At 40.2% G+C, this 17,469-nt stretch overlaps 1 protein-coding gene across 6 annotated transcripts in view; it reads right to left on the bottom strand.

The window, feature by feature from the left end:
* megf11 (multiple EGF-like-domains 11) overlaps positions 1-17,469 on the bottom strand; it is a 68,162-nt gene that overhangs the window by 34,991 nt on the left and 15,702 nt on the right. For 4 of the 6 annotated variants that reach the window (XM_020619294.1, XM_020619297.1, XM_020619295.1 and 1 more), the window contains 4 exons: positions 15,799-15,900; positions 15,260-15,360; positions 10,693-10,785; positions 10,513-10,533 (listed from right to left, as the gene is read on the bottom strand). In XM_020619294.1, coding sequence (XP_020474950.1) covers positions 10,513-10,533; positions 10,693-10,785; positions 15,260-15,360; positions 15,799-15,900 — 317 coding nt within the window. The remainder of the gene's footprint in view (positions 1-10,512; positions 10,534-10,692; positions 10,786-15,259; positions 15,361-15,798; positions 15,901-17,469) is intronic. The other 2 variants (XM_020619298.1, XM_020619299.1) reach the window with 1 other exon arrangement.

The raw sequence follows: 17,469 nt of genomic DNA, 5'->3' as shown, positions 1-17,469 counted from the left end.
AGTTTCACAAAATGCTGCTTATGAGCAAATTTGTGCTATTTATCTAAAAACAGGCACAATGTGGTTTAATAATGTACTAAATTAGCACTAGATTGTGAAATATTCAATATCTGAAAAATAGAAGTCTGAAAACCCGAGCAGTGTGTTACATTCAATTAGGTATGAAGAGCACTGATAGATAGCTGGTACAATATGAAAGGACAGAAACAGGAAAACATCTCTAGCCTTTGATTAACACAGAAAAACTGTAGATTAAAGGTTTTTCCTTTACACCATCATCTCTCCAGGATAATGCGGACCCTTTGGAGAGTTCTCTGAAAAAGAAGGAAATCCAGGAGTTCATCTCAAATGAACTGCTGGCTCTGAAAGCAGTGTTGTTCTTCCAGTCTCTGAAACTCGCTAGGCCCATGAATTATTCTCCCCGATTCTCAAAGTCAAAGTGAAGTGAAAAGTATACAACAGCAACTCAGAAAGCAGTGTGTGTGTGTGTGAGAGAGAGAGAGAGAGAGAGAGAGAGAGAGAGTTTGTGAGTGACAGAGAGGGAAAGGCAGAAAAATACTGTAGTTACATAAAAAAAAGAAAAGAAGCACTGTAGAAATGAATTGAGCCATCTGAATCTGAATCTCACTCCACATGACATTTAGTGAAGGACTGGAGGAACAGCATCTAAAACATTTAAAACAAGCACGGCAAAAGATTTAATCACCAGTCACTTCTGATTAAACTGAGGCTGTCTAGTTTAATGACAAACAAAACATACAAGAGAAAAAATAATTCCATCCAAAACCTTATTTCATAGTCAAGACAAGGACCAGTGATATTGATCCAAGGACCTTAACCCTCGTTTTGTTCTGTGGCGGAGGAGGGCGATTTTGTCATTCATGCTACAGTATGTCTATGTCAGGATTGGAAGTGAGTCCCAGAATCATAATGCAAGCTAATGTTTAAAGTGCAAGGCTGAGATAATCACATGGTGTCAAGTTTCTCTGCAAATCTAATTTCTCGGGGGGATTCATCACTTTGAGGGTGCCAGTGCCTGAACCAGTAAGTCAGCATTTTCTGTCTTTTATCCATCTAAACTCAATTCAAAGGTCTAATGAAGTGCATGCTACAGGACATGATGAACTCCTGTAGGTCTGCTTTTTCTGTTCAGGCTTAACATTGCATCAGCTCATGACACACTCAGATGCGCCGTGCAAAATGACAAGCTCAGTAGCGCAGGCCTTATGGCTGTTTCTTTCAGCTTGACAGCTAATTTTGAATCAGTTTCTGCACAACACAGATCGGATCCTCATGAATGTATTCTTGTGTCTGGTAATGATGGCATTTCCTCTAAAACATCCTTTGATCCTTATCATCCAGATGGCCTTTTGTCGGTGTTTAGATCCCAGACTACATCTCTTTGTTCCACTTAGTACATCCTAGCTATGTGATAGCGTCTTGTTACGTTTTGTCCTTTTCCTTTTTCCTCTGTCGCAAAAGCCACCCAATTAATTGAATTTCTGGGCTTTTAATGTCTGCATTACTCTAATCAGAGAAAAGAAGTTGTTTATCTCAACCTTGGTAGAATTAGCAGAGATTCTCTGCGGAGATGTCAATGCTTTGAAAAAAAAAAAACTAGCTACCCTGCAAGATCGTAACCTTAACCTTTATTGATCAACCAGTCAAAGGAGCTTCTAAACATTTAAAAACCTGACATGCACTCAGGCATCAGCATGAGGGGAGAAAGCATGTTCTGGTGCCAAAGCATTGTAAACTCACACCAAAGATACACAATACTCAAGCCAAAGCTATATGTGTTTAATATAAAACAATGCCAGTGTGGGCAAATAAATTTTAAATGAGCTGACCCAGCTTCATAGTCTTTTGTCATTCTGCTTTGTGGTTGTATAATACTGAGATGCTAGCGCTGGATGATTCATCAGTCACAGAGAGACGAAAGATAAGGCTGCCATTTAAGTAAGGAGCAGGGTATTCTGCTATCTCACACAAACAACATGCAATATAACCTTCTGAGAAGGTGGCACAGCTGCAGGCAAGGCAGAACACAGTAGAATGCAAAATGCAACCCAAAATACCCTCGGGCCCAGAGGCAAATTTGATTAAAAGTTTGTTTTTCTTCACTCTCAACAAACAGAGGAGCTTGTTGATGCGGCACTGACAGTTAATTGGACTTGGCAGGGCCACAAGTTCATTCGTCAGCATTGTGTGGGGCTTGCCTAGGAGGAGCAGGACAATCAATGTCCCACAGGACGGGCTGTAATCACTGCAACACTCCAATGAAGTCCAGGGTTAAACATCAGGAGATTGCAGGTGCACCAGAGGATCTGAGAAGGACTGCTAATATGTTCCCGTTCCCAAAACAAAGCAAAGACACTGCAACACAGCACCCAAAGGACTGTGAGGGGTTACATCTCAAGCTATTATTTTGTCCAAAATCATCATGTAAGCAAGGTCCTGAGAGGTGATATGTGTATCGATAACTAATATTTCACAGAGAAAATACTACAGGAGACTTTTCATGTGCATTTTCTAGACCAGTGATTCACACTATGGTGGTTTTATGTGAGGGGTAGTTAAATGAGCATCAGCAAATTAAAGAAGTAAAAATACATTTCTGTTATTCAATATTTTCCTTTTTTTTCCCCATTTCCTTTCTGCTAATCTTGAGTTTTCCTTGATTTTGTAGAATTTCAACATAAAATAAATAAATAAAATGCCACATGCACACACATTGTTTGAATGCATCACAATTGGTAGACAAATGCAACTGATTAAAATTCAGATTTTTTTTTTCCCATTGTATATTACTGAATAGATTTACATCTTAATGGCCTCTAAAAACCTTTCATGGTAAGACACTGTTACATTCAAAAGCCATGTATGTACTGCAGTTCAGAACTGAAAAAGAAAATGATACTGAGAGCTGAAAGGAGGAGATCTGCTACTGCTGGAGAGGCTTCACAAGACATATAGTGTCTTAACACCATGAAAGTCTAAATCAACTACACTGAATTACATCTACCACACACTGAACTGTAAAAAAAGGTCATCAAAAGCAATGATCAATAAAAATCAATTGAATCTCTGTAAACAAACTTCATAAACAGAGCAATGGACCACTAAATCAAGTGTGACTTATAGACTGTGAAATGAGCCTAAAACAGCTTTGTTGTGCATTAGTATTCAGAAGATAGCTTATCGCCCTAAACTGTTATCATAGCATTTCGGCTATTTCAGACACACTGACCTTCTCTTAAGGACACAAGATAAGGCTTTTTAATGTACTTATTAAATCGAGCCATATAGAGAGAGTCTCAGAGCTGGATGGTTTGTACCAGGAGCTCTTAGCTCTCTCTCTTACTGATTAATGACAAGCATCACAGTGATAATGACCAGCGGGACTGGCTGTTGTATCATACTAACCATCACCACGATATGCCAAGACATCCACTGGGTTTTTCTTCTCAGGTTATACACGGAAAGAGAGCACAGTCAATTTCAGACGTACACACACACACACACACACACACACGTTAGGCATTCTCCCAAAGGTAATGGAGCAGTGAGCTCTTAGGGAACAATAAATCCTGCTTAATGGGATGTACAAAAATCTTCAGAGCCAGGCGAAGTCAATCTGCATACTGCATACAATGAGACTTTTATGTACAGAAAATGTTATAGACACGTGTATGTGTGGACACATTCTAGTTTTAAGTCATCGCTGTGAGGATAAACACATTGCATTGTGAGGACATTTTGGCCTGTCTTCACAACCTCAAATGCTGGTGCCCACTATGTGACAGCTTGGTTTAAGGTTAGGTTAAGGATTAGGTAAAGATATGGGCTATGCAAGTAGTGGTCATGGTTGAGGTCAGGGCAGGTTTCCAGGAAATCAATGTACTGTAATTCAACATAATGTCTTTCTGTGATTGTATGAACAATTTTTAGTTTGATACCGTTGTTGTAAGGACATTTTGGCTAGGCCTGTTGGAGGATAAAGACTTTGTTTTAGGGTTTAAGTTAGGTATTAGGGTTTAGTTGTGATGATCAGGGTTAGGGTAAGGGGCTAGGGAATGCAATACACCAATGAGTATCTTCACAACAATAAAAGACAAATATGCATGGCTGTCATCGGCAGTAAAGAAAGCTGTCAACTACAGTCTATATGCCACAGTTCATTTGATGGCCTCACCATCAGTCAGCTCAGTCTCGGCACAGTGATTTATATCACACATAAGTCACATGAGTGATTACAAGACATGCAGGGAAAGATCTGGGAGGCATGCTCTCTGGGCCACATTCTGAAACATCTCTGCTAGAGCCTCAGCAGTGGCATCCACATAATTCAGTCTTCTATGTCAGTCATCAGTGCCTGTTTGTAATCTGCACATAACCAACTCCTCCCCTGGACTGGAAAACATAATCTTTTGGTAAAGTCATTACAAAGTTTGTGTTTGAATTCCTTCCTAAATGTACCTTCTTTGTAGTAGCTAGTTTTAAGTGATTTACTCTTTCACCACTTATAATCAAAGATCAATCGGCACTGTAGCAGTGTGAGCTGGACTTAAAGGTGCATTAACTAAGATCTTACACACTGGCTGATAAATCAAGTGAGAATGGGACAGGATGTGGTGTCTGTCCTGCGCCATCTATGACAGTTTGAGATTTACATCCCCTTCTGTTGTTATTCCAACTTCTCTACCTTTTTGTTTTCAAAATCAGTTCTGTAAATTAACCTGACTGCCACCTAGCACAGTTTATAAGAAGTGTTTATCGCACCACAAGGAGTCATTTCAAACAGCAAGCCATAAAGGAGCTCTGCTCAGATAAAAGTCTGAAACAGTGGCTGCCAGACTGAAGCGGTCACATTTTTTTGCACAGAGTGGGACAAAGAAAGAGCAAAAGCCAGGGTCAACATCGGTTTGGCTTTCTGAGATGGAGAGCATAAAAGCTCCCAAATGGCTAATTTAATTCAGATGTGACATTATTTCTTGTGAATGCTTCAGCATTTAAAGCTAATGTGTTTGTTTTGGTAATATTAACAATCTAGCATGATCGTGATTCTACCTTTGTATTAAAATAAGATGATCTGTGTAGCATTAGTAGTAACCAGAGCCTTCTGCTGGACTTCCAAATGTACTCGTTACTCAGCTAATGCTAGCTTCAGATTGGAGGCCCATTTGTACAGTTTGTTACAACCAGGCATCTGCAGTTTATGCTGTCGTTAGGCTACAGGATGTGTTTGTTTTGAGTCTCACTAGACCCTCCAGCAGCTGAAGAGAAACTAGGTAGAGCAACTTTAATGGTTTTCTTCTAAACAAACAAAAATTATGTTTATAATAACTTCCCGGTTATTCATTTTTGAATGAATTCATTTTACTGTAGTACCTTTTATGCATTTTAGGATCAGTGTGAAATACTTAATTACCAACCAAACCACTGTTATTTGATTAATTACTATGTTTACTTGGAAATCAATTTAAAATTTACACAATTTCCATCTTTAAGAAATTGTATTTTACTCTAAACAGATCATACTACATAGCAGTAAGCTGACACTAGCTTTGTCAGTTGGTTGAGTTGCTTAAAAATTAAATCTTCCTTAGGTTAAACATTTAATAGCCACTAATTTTTATGTGAGAATTAGTTACTGCTGTCCAACCTGTTTTTATTTTGTCATGTGACTACATTCACATCCTGCCAAATGATGTAGCACTATTGTCCATCAGGCTCAACTTTAAATAGACCAATAGTGCAACCTCATGTTCCTGGTAATTAAGCTATGTTGTAATGTGAACACTCTAGTTCTACTGTTTACCCTGTGGTTGTCTCAGAGAAACATAATTGAACATCACTGCAGGCAATATAACTTTAGAGAGATATTACTTCCTGTGTCTGAGTATTAAACTACTGCAGTGTTTTTTTTTGCCTGCAAAGTTTTCAGACTCATAGATCTGTTACTGAATCTGGACTTCCTGAAATGCACGTCTTACCACTACTTGAAACAGTATGCCTCGACCAACGCAGCTCCATATGCTGATTTTAATGAGGGGCTGTTTTAAACCTACACTACACTAATAAACACCTGATAATGAGGTTAAATTTTAATTAAAATAAAAAGCAGGTGCAACTGGCTGCAGTTCATCAGTCTAATATGGAGTCAGAAAAGAAGTGATCTCTCAGTAAGCATGAACGTCTGAACTCTCCTTGGTGAAATAAATAACACTGTCACATACTTGGCAGTATACAAACTGGCTGCAGTGCTCCCTGGGAGCCCAGTATACCACACAAAAACAAAGTTCTGTCAATGCAGGAGGGCTTCGTGGTTATACACACACACACACACAGGCACAGAGTAGTAGCTATGTTTCATGAGGCATTATAGACTGGCCCAGCTTCTGTTCCCTCAAGATATATCATTTCTTGGGTCTTTTGATACAGTATATCAAAAAGAACAAGGTAAATGGACTGTATTTATATAGCGCTTTTCTCACAGTGTGTTGCACTGGCCAAAGCGCTTTACAGAAGATCATACACCATTCACACCGATGACGACAGGCTGCCACGCAACGGCGCTAGTCAAGCCACCAGGAGCAATTCGGGGTTCAGCGTCTTGCTCAGGGACACTTAGGCATGCAGGGAGACCGGGAGTCGAACCACCAACTTGCTGGTTAGGAGACAACCGCCCTACCTTGTGAGCCACAGCCACCCCTCAAGGCAGTCAGCATAGACTGTTACAAGCAGCAAGGAATCCCAATCAGAATGATAGTTACAATACTTATAGTTCTTCAAAAATGCCTCTCTCTACATTTTGTATAATGAGGATTTCAATTGATTCAGACTTCTTTTTAAAAGTTATGTGGAGATCAAATTTCACTCTTCCACTTTTTTCTCATATGAGGCCATCAGGAAAAATGACTTGAAATGACATGTTACTGTTACATTAATACATTCACACACACACACACTTTTGAGAGAAAAGTACAGATACATTTGTAGTGATGTGCCAAGTGAGATTAAAACTGTGTGTGCATCTTTGCCTTGTTCAGTGTAATTCTCTTGGTCTTTGACAGCCATGCGTGTCACTATCCTGCTGCTGTGGGACTGGAAAAGAACCATCTGCCTCAGAGCCTGAGAATAATGCGTAAATACTGTAGCTGGCTGCCAGAGGGAGTCCTCATAAGGATGTTTTTCAAACTAAAATCAAGTTTAAATACATACTTTTGGTCTGGTTACTCTTTCATACTGCATTTGCACTTGCTGGGGCAATGTCGTCTGCAATACAATAAGTTAATGAAGCTTGACCATTGTGATCACAGCCCCCGATTCTTAAACAACATACGTAAATAAAAAAAAAATCTAATAAGAACAATCATTGGTTTAAAACACTAATCATGAATAATCTTACTGTTTTAGTTGATAACTTAAAATAAGTAGCATGAAGTCCCCTGTCTAGTGCAGTATACCATAAACAAGCATTCATCGGCCACATTCATCAATTAACCATGTGTATAGCACCGCAGCAGTGGCTGCCTTCCAATATGAATACATTAGGGAAGAATATGTTACCTCACGGACCACAGCTGACCAACCACATTAGATTTGGCTATTAAGTGTGATAGATGCTTTGTGGTTAACAAAGCTAAACTCCTCCTATGGACTTTTCAGATACTTATCTTGGTGGCATTGACTCCTACTACCTCTGCAAAAGCAAACATTTCCACCATAATAAGGAAAAGACAAAGTAGAAACACTAAAAGCTGCATATTTATGCACAGGGAACATATCATTATCCAAGAGAAGCACATGAAAATCGATGATAGTGCTTCATTGCACCTAATATTTTACAAGTGATGACAATCATAGTTAAATATACCTTGTACAAAATCTATCATTCTCTTTATTTGAAAGCTCTTATTACTGTTGTATATGGTGACCTTGTGCAACAGACTTATCAAGAGGGATTATATTACAAGGGCTTTAAAGAGTGCACAGTGATGGAGGAGAAGGGAATAGGTCATTTCTCTGCAACTTTAGAAAAAGTAAGTCTACTTTTAAACACAAGAAACTCATAAGTTTCAGGAGGACAAATTATACCGTTGTCATTCACTAAACTCATAATGTTCTACAAAGATTAGATTTTCCATTTTATCTCATACTGCACTGTTCTTTTTACATGCTGTATACTATATTTGTAGCAAACTACAACAAATAATATCTCTAATTTGGCAAAACACAGCACTGTACTTCAGTGAAATGACAGCAGACATGTTGTTCAGTCCCATAAGCAAAGCTCCACCTATATGAATTGCATTTACAAAAAATGCTGCTGTCCCTGTTTTACCGAGTCTAATATTTCTTCATCCATTTTTTAAATATCCATGCTGAAAAGCTTATTGAGAATAATGTTGTTTTTTTAAGACAAACCCAAGTGACAAAACAAAGTATACACGGCGGCACAGAGAAGGCAAACAGTACATTTCAATATAGAAAGAGAAAAAGGCAAGGTGACAAAAAGCACAAACACAACAGAGCAAAGCAGACCAAAAAAGCATTAACAGGTACATGTCACCACACTCTTAATGCCCCGAGCTGTTAAATTAAAAAAATAAATAAATCATAACATGATTAAAGGCACAGTACACAGGCTTTATAACAATCACACCAACTAACATCAACAATAAATCATTCCTCACTCTTTTGTGAGAACACCACCTCATCTCACAAAGCTCCAAATCCACACATGGTGCATGAAGACAGTATCTGCAAACAACTGTCAGCAGCAAACATCCTGTTTTGCTGATGTTAATCTATGGTTCACATCTACCAGTGCACCCTTGAGATGAGTCTAAGACACACCAGGACTCCAGGGAGGTCACAGGGAAGGTCTGGTCTCAGTGGGACTGTTGCCTCAGGCCAGGGAAGAAGATGAAATGTTTTTTAGCAGGTGGACACCAGGGGGTGAAAAACAGGCAATATCTTTCTTCAGTCTGACACAACTTTTTGAATCTCTTCTACTTTATCGACTTTTCTTTTCTGGCCGCAAAGAGTGTAGCTCTTTATTTTCACCACCTGACCCATATACAAAACTGCTTTCTGGTGGGTGCTGCTCCAGAAATGAGGTCCAAGCCTTTGATCCAGCTCCAGATCACTGGCTGAAAAGCTGTCACTTCAGCTTTAGGCCGCTCAGCATCCCACGGCAGCTCTTCAAACCTGGGTGACACACTTTTATCACATTTGCACATCCTTCGTCATGTGACCAGCCCATTATGCCCTCTCACCAGCTATCGTAACAGGGAATTGACTTTAATATGAGCACAAATACCTCAACTCAAACACAACAGTGGTAGAATAAACAGCAAATGCCGTAAGCCATGGCAGTGATTATGCTGGAACTGAACAGATGTTACTGTGTGCCTTTCAGCCCAGGTGAGCCATAATATGATGGCTGCATCCACTTATATGAAGACTAAAGCTCACATCACCTTTCTGTGCTGGGTAAAAAAAGAAAGACAAAAAAACATGATGAACATGAAAGAAAAAAGAGGGGAGATTTAATTTAAAAATTGGCATGCATTCCTCATTTCTACAGATTAAAGCTTGTAAATGAAAAAGCCTGGAATCATGCCTGGTATGGAAATCTAAAGTTATGAATAATGCCTCAGTCTCAATCATCAAGTCTGTTTTAATAAGGTGGATTAGCCCGGCACCTGAAAGCTGAAAGGCACACACGACTACACTCCTAACCAACCAAGAGTGGGACAGGAGTCCCTGGGGGCTCTGTACCACACATTCTTCCTGTTGGACCAGTCGCCAGTCTGTAGGAGTGAGCAACTGCAAACAGCTCTGGCTTGTCATTTATGCCCATGAATCCGCCTCGGCTGGGTTGGCACTGCAGTGAGAGCAGCTGATTTACACACAGCTGCTAATCAGGGAATGGCTCTCATGCTAATGAAAACTCATAGATCTATACAATAGGACTGCTGATATGATTTTAGCTCCCATTACTCATTCCTAAATATGCAATAGGCAGTAATAGTTAAATACGACTGGGAGCAGAATTTGGGGTCAGAAATGTTGACATAGAAGATGGGCATCACTGTCCTAACCTGAGGAAAAGAACCTCCTATAGGTGCAGGCACTATTTCTCAGCAGACATAAATATCACAATGGAATAAATAGATTCTTTCTTCCTGTCTGTACCCAGTGACATGCCAGCATTTAGCTGATTGCAGGAGGGATACGCCTAACTCCACCCTCCCATCCAGCTCTGGGAGCTGAGGCAACCCCAGTAAACACAAAGGCCACCACAGTGGTTTGTTTCAGCTTGGCATTGACCCATCATCTCACTAAACAAGTCATAGGCACCAGTATAATCATGATTAAGACCATAACAGACCACTCAGTAGACACAGGAGGGGATGCAACCATCCATCCATCCATCTGCTATATTCATCAAGCAAATCACTTCCACTTCCAGCAAATGATAATGAATTCATTGTGACTTACCTGTTCCATTGGCTGTGTTTGCTAAGAAGAGAGGATACAAAGCTAAGCAGCTTTGAGATAGACGTGCATTGAGGCAAAACAGACTCACAGCTATGTTTTATGGACTAACTGGCTGTGAAAGCCTTAGGAATAAATGAGTCTAAGTGACTAATTGTAGGTGTAGAATTAAAGTGCACTCACCACTGGAGCAGTCCAGTCCACCCCATCCGGGCTCACACTGGCACGTATCAGGAGACACACAGCGACCATGGACACACTCCTCTGTGCAAAGAGCTGAGACACACAGAGGTGTTCCCTCATCAGTGAGGTATATAATTGAATTAACGTACACACAGAGACATATGCACACAAGCAGAGTGTAAACAGCATAATGAAACCACCAAGATAACAGCTGAGAGAAAATGACCCCTTAAAATTGAACACTCAATATCTCCCTAATACCATCGAGGGACTAAATCTTAGCTACGGCACTCGAAATTCAACATCCAGCTCCATTTCTAGACACTAGGCTAAATGATTTCTAAGGAGATTGAGTCCTTGGTCAACATTTCAGTTTATCACATAGCTTTACTGTCCACAGCGGACTTATCAGTAGGCTGAGTCATGAAGGAACAAGCTGTAAAATCCCCTCTAATTTGATCAGCTGGTGCCTTGTCATATAGTGATGCTTTAATGTGCCAGGTCCAGGCACTGCAGTGTTTACTAAGTGTGCAGTTTTCTTGATCATTCATATTGAGCAACACGGCACCCAATTGATTGGCTCAGCATTAGTATTCCTGGGAGCACGTTCACAAGAGCTGGAAGTTTGGTTCAGCTGGATAATAGTGTGACCTACATGGAGTTTTTGTGCCACAGTGGCAGGTTTTTTTTTTTCCTGTAAAGATAAGAAAAGAAAGCATTTTAAAAAATAGGCACTTGGCATAAATAAATTTGTGGCAGCCAAGGTCATCTGACCAGCAGGGTTAAGACAGACAGGCTCTTATCTCAGGCAGAAGACAGTCAGGCAATGCAAGAGAGACACCCCGTCTGCTGGGAATCAACAGTCCACTAACATGGTCTGTGGCAGGATGGCACACAATGCAAGGGCAGCAGAACAGATATTCCATCCATTTAACTTCATACAAGTTCTTTTGTTTTTGTTATTCGTTTGTCTTGTTTTATGAGGACAGCAGCTTTGAGGCGTTTCTAAACAACACAAGCTCTGAGGTGATTTTGCAGCTTTCTGTGCGACACTATGACGCTCATCCTGCAGGCAAAGAGGTCAGCAGGGGCTGCAGGCCTGAACAATGCTACTATAGATTATCACTCAATCAGGTTTCGATTAGGAGCCACCTCCAGCCGAAGACATGCAGCAGGAAAGGCGAAAAAGAAGAGAATCCCAAACGCCCACAAGCCGGTGCTAATTGCAAAAAAAAAAAAAAAAAAAAAATGCTCCCAAGGCAAAACCAGTAAAGCAGAGATTGAAAGATAATTCAGGGCAGATCAGAGCATCAGTACAGGCAAAAAAAAACTGTCTAATTACAGTAAGCCACCATAAAGAAAAGGAGGAAGAGCTCCAGCATTTGTGCTGACGATAGTGTGGGATTGACTACCTGTAATCAATGAGTCCACAGCATGCAGTATTCAAAGAGAAGAGGAGGCAAATTCAATGTCACCATGATGAGTTGATTTCATTTAGTTTCAATCAGCAAATTCTGATCAGCGAGAGCAGGGAAATGCAAATGTGTCACATGCTTTAGAAAAAAAAGAAATATGGAAATGAAGTTTTGAAAATGGGAGAAAGGATAAAGCACAACCTTCTTCTGAGAACTGAACCGTTGCACTGAAGGGATGGCATAATAAAGTAGGAGGTAGGCCTTTCATTTTAATTGAAATTCATGAATCACTCTGTTTAACTCATGTTTAAGGAATCTGTTGGAAAATTGAGTCTTTCATCTAGATAAAAGGCTAATCTAACTCATTATGCAGAGGTGTTATCAGAACAGGGAACAATGGAGCTAATTGGTGATTGTCATGCAGTTTTAATACATTAAATATTCTTACCCAGTCAAACTACAATCTTTTATATTGTCTGACAAAATAGGCCTTTATAATAGCTACTGTAAATGTGTTAGTCTCTTTGTTTAGGGGAGTACAATTGTGTTTGTTTCAGATTTTTGTAGTGCAGATGTACAGTGTTTTGCAGTAAACTGGTGGGGCAGTGAAGCAAAAAAAATATGGATGCCCACAGAACATATCAAACAACTCCCTCCACAGCTTCTTCCATGTCTCTATCTAGCACTGAGATGATTTATTTTAAAAATGTCTTTGAAGCATTAAAAAACTGCAACAAAGCCAAAATGAAAAAGAAATCAAAGGCACAGATTCTCTTTCTGGAGAAAAAATCTCATCATCTTCTCAATCATCAAAACCCCGATGCAAAATGTGTGCAAGGGTATTGCTGCCTGAAACTCTATCAAATGCCAACTAATTTTGATGCCAAAGTCATTTTTTAGAATTACATTGCAGCACTGGACAGGGAGGAGTCATGCAGGAGTCATCTGGCCTAAATGCTCTGCAAAACGAGGAACTCCTGGCCCTGCAGAGGCTGTCAGCCTCTGAAGACATTACCAGCTGTTGTCATTAGTGAGCTCCTCTCACTTCCTTGTGTAATAATCATGCTTATTAGGAGGGAAATGAGTTCCTCACATCCTCTACACAGCCTAGTCACAGATTAAGGTAATGACTTGTGACAGATCAAAGGTCACAGAATTAATAAAGACCTCTAGTCGGAAACTTCAAGCACCAATTAGAGAGAAATGGATCAAAGTTCTACTTATTGTGGAGAGCTTTGAAAAAAATTAAAGAATCGCATCAAGAGACAGAATGAAATAAGAAGGGAAGAAAACAACACCTTTAAAGATAATGCTGCTGATTTAGTGGCAGAAGTATTCTCCTTATGTGTGCTTGTGTGATCATTTTGGTACGTTCGAGGTCCTCACATCCCCAGACTCATTTACATGTAACTGCCTCTCATTGGAGCTAATGTAAGTGTTGATGTGGCACCTTACAGTAAAACTAGAATTACCGCTTTGCGGTTCTATGCCTCTGCCAACCAGACAAATTCAAGGGAATGTGGCAGACGTGAGATCACTGACCGCTGACCTTTGAACAACAAAATCAGTTCATCCCTGAGTTCAAGTGGACACTTATGTAAAATCTGAAGAAATTCCTTTAAGGTGTCTGGACTGACTTGCGGACTGATGGAGGGTCACCCTGAAAACATAATTCCTCTGGCTGAGACTAATGCTGGTGTGTAGGCATAAAAAAACAGAGGCAGGATTAAAAAGCAAGCACCCTTGAAACATTTCTTAGTTTTAATGAAACACACTTAATAAAGAAAGCTACAGTAAACTAAGAAAACACTGAGGGGGGGGGGATATTTTACATTCAGTAAACAACAAAGTGTCCTGAAATAGACGACTTGAGTTAATTTTGGGTCGATTTACCCTATAATGCCCCCTTTTGTCACTGCATGCAAAACAACTTGGGGAGTACAAATCTCTTAATCCTGGCAATGAGAGTGCAAGGATTAAAAGGCATGGACCAGTTTGCAAAGGCTGCAGAAAGCAAAAACTGCCCTCTTGGCCCCCATCAACTCAGTCTGCCCACTTCACCTGAAGAGGGTTAAAGGGGAGGGCGGCTGTTTTCACTCTCAGCCTGACATAGTAATATCAAAATAAAACCTATGATCCATACAAGGAGGAGGCCACATACGAGAGGTACTACAGTGTTTGCAGATTCACTCAGTTAACACCCTGAAAAGGCTATTAAGGAACAGCACTCTCTAAATGGTTAATGAATACATTATTGATCAATCTGCGCCTCCCTTCTCAAAGTCCCCCACATAATCAAGCGGCTCTTATTCTTTGCTGGCTGGCTTCCTGGTGCTCTGCTGCCCTGAGGATAGTAAAGCCTCGACAAGGACACGCTTATCTGTGGTCATAGAGCAAACCCACATGGCTGATCTCGCTGTATCAGAAACTCCCTCATGTTACAAAGGATCTAGGAAAATGTTAAAGTGGAATTCTAATCTTATGTAAAGGGAATAAAACATTAGGTGAGGCAAGAATATCAAAAATGTGCCTCTCAGAAGCTATATATCCTTTATTTATTTAGCCAACATGCAAAAATATTCAGTTTGATGTGTGGGAGTAAAAATAGAAATTGACAGCCATTAATGAAGCTATAAAAATGACAGTGTAGGAATGCTATCAGCATATTGCTCCGGTAGAATTTTTGCACAGCTCCTGCTCTTTTTACAGTATGTTGAATTCCAGTTTGGTTTTATGGCAGGTGCTATACCTGCACAGTCTGTAACCGGGACCCTCTTGGCTCGTTAAATTTTCTCACTGTTATACAACTTCAATTAAATCGCTCTTGCTTGAAGAGTAAAGCAGGGAGCAGGCTATAGTGTAAAATACTGTTCCTTCATGTTAAATCATGCTCAGTCATCTTAAACTGAGTAAATCCACATAGATGTCGACGGAAGAGGTAGCAGTGAAGGACCCATAATAAAGAGGATCAGACTGGACTGGGGGCGACAAAGATGGGGGGTGGGCAGCCTAGCAGGGAGTTGTAGCTTTAACTACAAGCCACCCACAATAGCGATCAATCCTAATATTTACGCCTTTTCTCTAAATGTCTTGCAGACATAACCTGAAATGTCATCAGCGAGGACAAGGGAGTTTTAAAAAAGGATACTCACGAACACACAAGTCTGCGCTCTCAAAGTAACCAGGGCAACACTGCGAGCGGCGCCTATACATGGTCCTCACTCCCCGGCGGTAAGCCGTCTTATAGCTGATCCTGGAAAACAAACACACCAAGACAGCTATGTGATGTAAAGAGTGACCTTTTCTGAAGGACAAGAAAAGATATAGAAGGTAGGAGCAACTTGTGCCATGATATTTTGTTTTTATGGGCAAGTTTATTAAGTTCAACAGAGGAATAAGGATTAAAAGCCAGTGAAATTTTGTGTAAACACGCTACATATATACACCAGTATTTGGGAGGTTCTGGATACTTATTTAGCTGGATGCCCACTGTAAATTTTAATGTAGTAATTATAATGTTTACTGTAAGATGATTACAGTGAGATCCTGGCTCTACTTCACTGTCACCCACATTAATAAGGCCACATTATTGAGGCCTTTATAGACTTGGCTCTAATTTTGGGGGACAGTGAAGGTCAACCCACTGATGAAACAAGTATGTGAACACATAAGGTGACGCTTCCAAACTTACCTGTGCCTTGTGCATTTAAACCAGTTGAGAATGTCTGTGCATCTGGTGTAGTAGATCTGGTCAAATGGGTGAGCGTAGGATTCCTGCACAGTCACAGCATAGCTAGAGGACATAAATGGAAAGAGACCAGTAATAGAAAGAAGTACTGCATAGCACTTAAGCACACTTTTGATCCAATTAATTTTACTTTACTTGACTATTTCCATTACTTTATACTTCAGCACTACTACCTTTCAGAGGGTAACAAAGTATTTCAGATTCACCCTGAACTTCACCTATAACTCTGCACACTGTAACCTGCAGAACCTTTCTGATGACTCAGGTGTTATTGGGTGCATCACTGACAGAGTGAAGGACTGTGATCCAGGACTTTGCTCAGTGGTGTCAGTGGAACAGCCTGCAGTTCAATACAAGTGAGACCAAGGAGCTGATAGTGGACTTTCACAGGAAAAAGCATGCCCCACCCAGAGTCATACACATACAGGAAATGAATACAGAGACTGTGTTTACCTCAGCAACCCCACTGCCCTTTACATAAAAGGACAGAGTCGACTACCCCACTGCCCTTTACATAAAAGGACAAAGTCGACTCTACCTGCTGAGGATCCTTTGGAGTGTGCAGGGCACTACTCAGACTGTTCTATGACTCTGTAGTGGTATCAGCCATCTATGCTGTGGTCTGCTAAGGCAGTGACATCACAGCGCCAGACAGACAGAGACAAGATAAACTGGTAAAGAAGGCCAGCTCTGTCCTGGACTCAGTAGAGAAAGAGGATGGCCAAACTGTTGGCCATTATCGACAACACCTCCCTCCTCTTACAGAACACCCTGAGCACCTTCAGCAGCAGGCTGGAGTGTTACCGCATGTCCTTTGTCCCTGCTGCCGCCAGACTACACAACCTACTGTACATCACTGCTCCCAACAAACAACCCAGTAACTGCAGGGTTTTGACTAATTGCCCAGCTTAAAAACCACTGGTCACTTTAATGACATTGTCACCTTCCTGTCACCACTGCCTTACCTTTTCTGTGCACACAAATGTCACACAAACACTACACACTCTCTCTCTTGCGCTGTACATAATAATAGACTATTACTGTTATTCAACTGTGTACTTTACTATATTCTAGCCTTCTATCATTTATAACATCTACATTTGTATAAATAACATTTTATAAAACTGATAAAAAAAAACTATAGATTTTTAATTTGTGTCTTACTTTTATTTATTTGGACCTGGACTAAACTACCAAACTGCATATAAAGTAGTTACAATTAGCTACACTTCAGCCAGCGACAACAGTAAAATTCTTATGCATTGATGCATCAGTCAACCTAAGAATACTATATACTATATAGTATATAAAAATGTGGTCATCAGTCACAGGGACAGAACAAGTACTTTTACATTGATACTTACCATTTTGAATGCAGCCCTTTCACTTGTAATGAGATACTTTCACATTGGTGAAAATTCTCCATACTTTCACTTTCAACTTGTAATGAGATACTTTCACATTGGTACTATTGCTTTAGTAATGATCTACAGTAGATACACCAGTGAAAGACACTGCTGCAATCATAGTGAATGTAGTAAGGAATATAGATTTTTATGCTCCTTGGAGAATAAAAAAAAACAGCTGCACAGGTCTTGTCAATGGATGCAGTTG

Source organism: Monopterus albus, unplaced genomic scaffold (assembly GCF_001952655.1).
Source record: "Monopterus albus unplaced genomic scaffold, M_albus_1.0 scaffold218.1, whole genome shotgun sequence".
Taxonomy (NCBI): Eukaryota; Metazoa; Chordata; class Actinopteri; order Synbranchiformes; family Synbranchidae; genus Monopterus; species Monopterus albus.
This window is presented reverse-complemented; position numbering and strand designations above follow the sequence as displayed.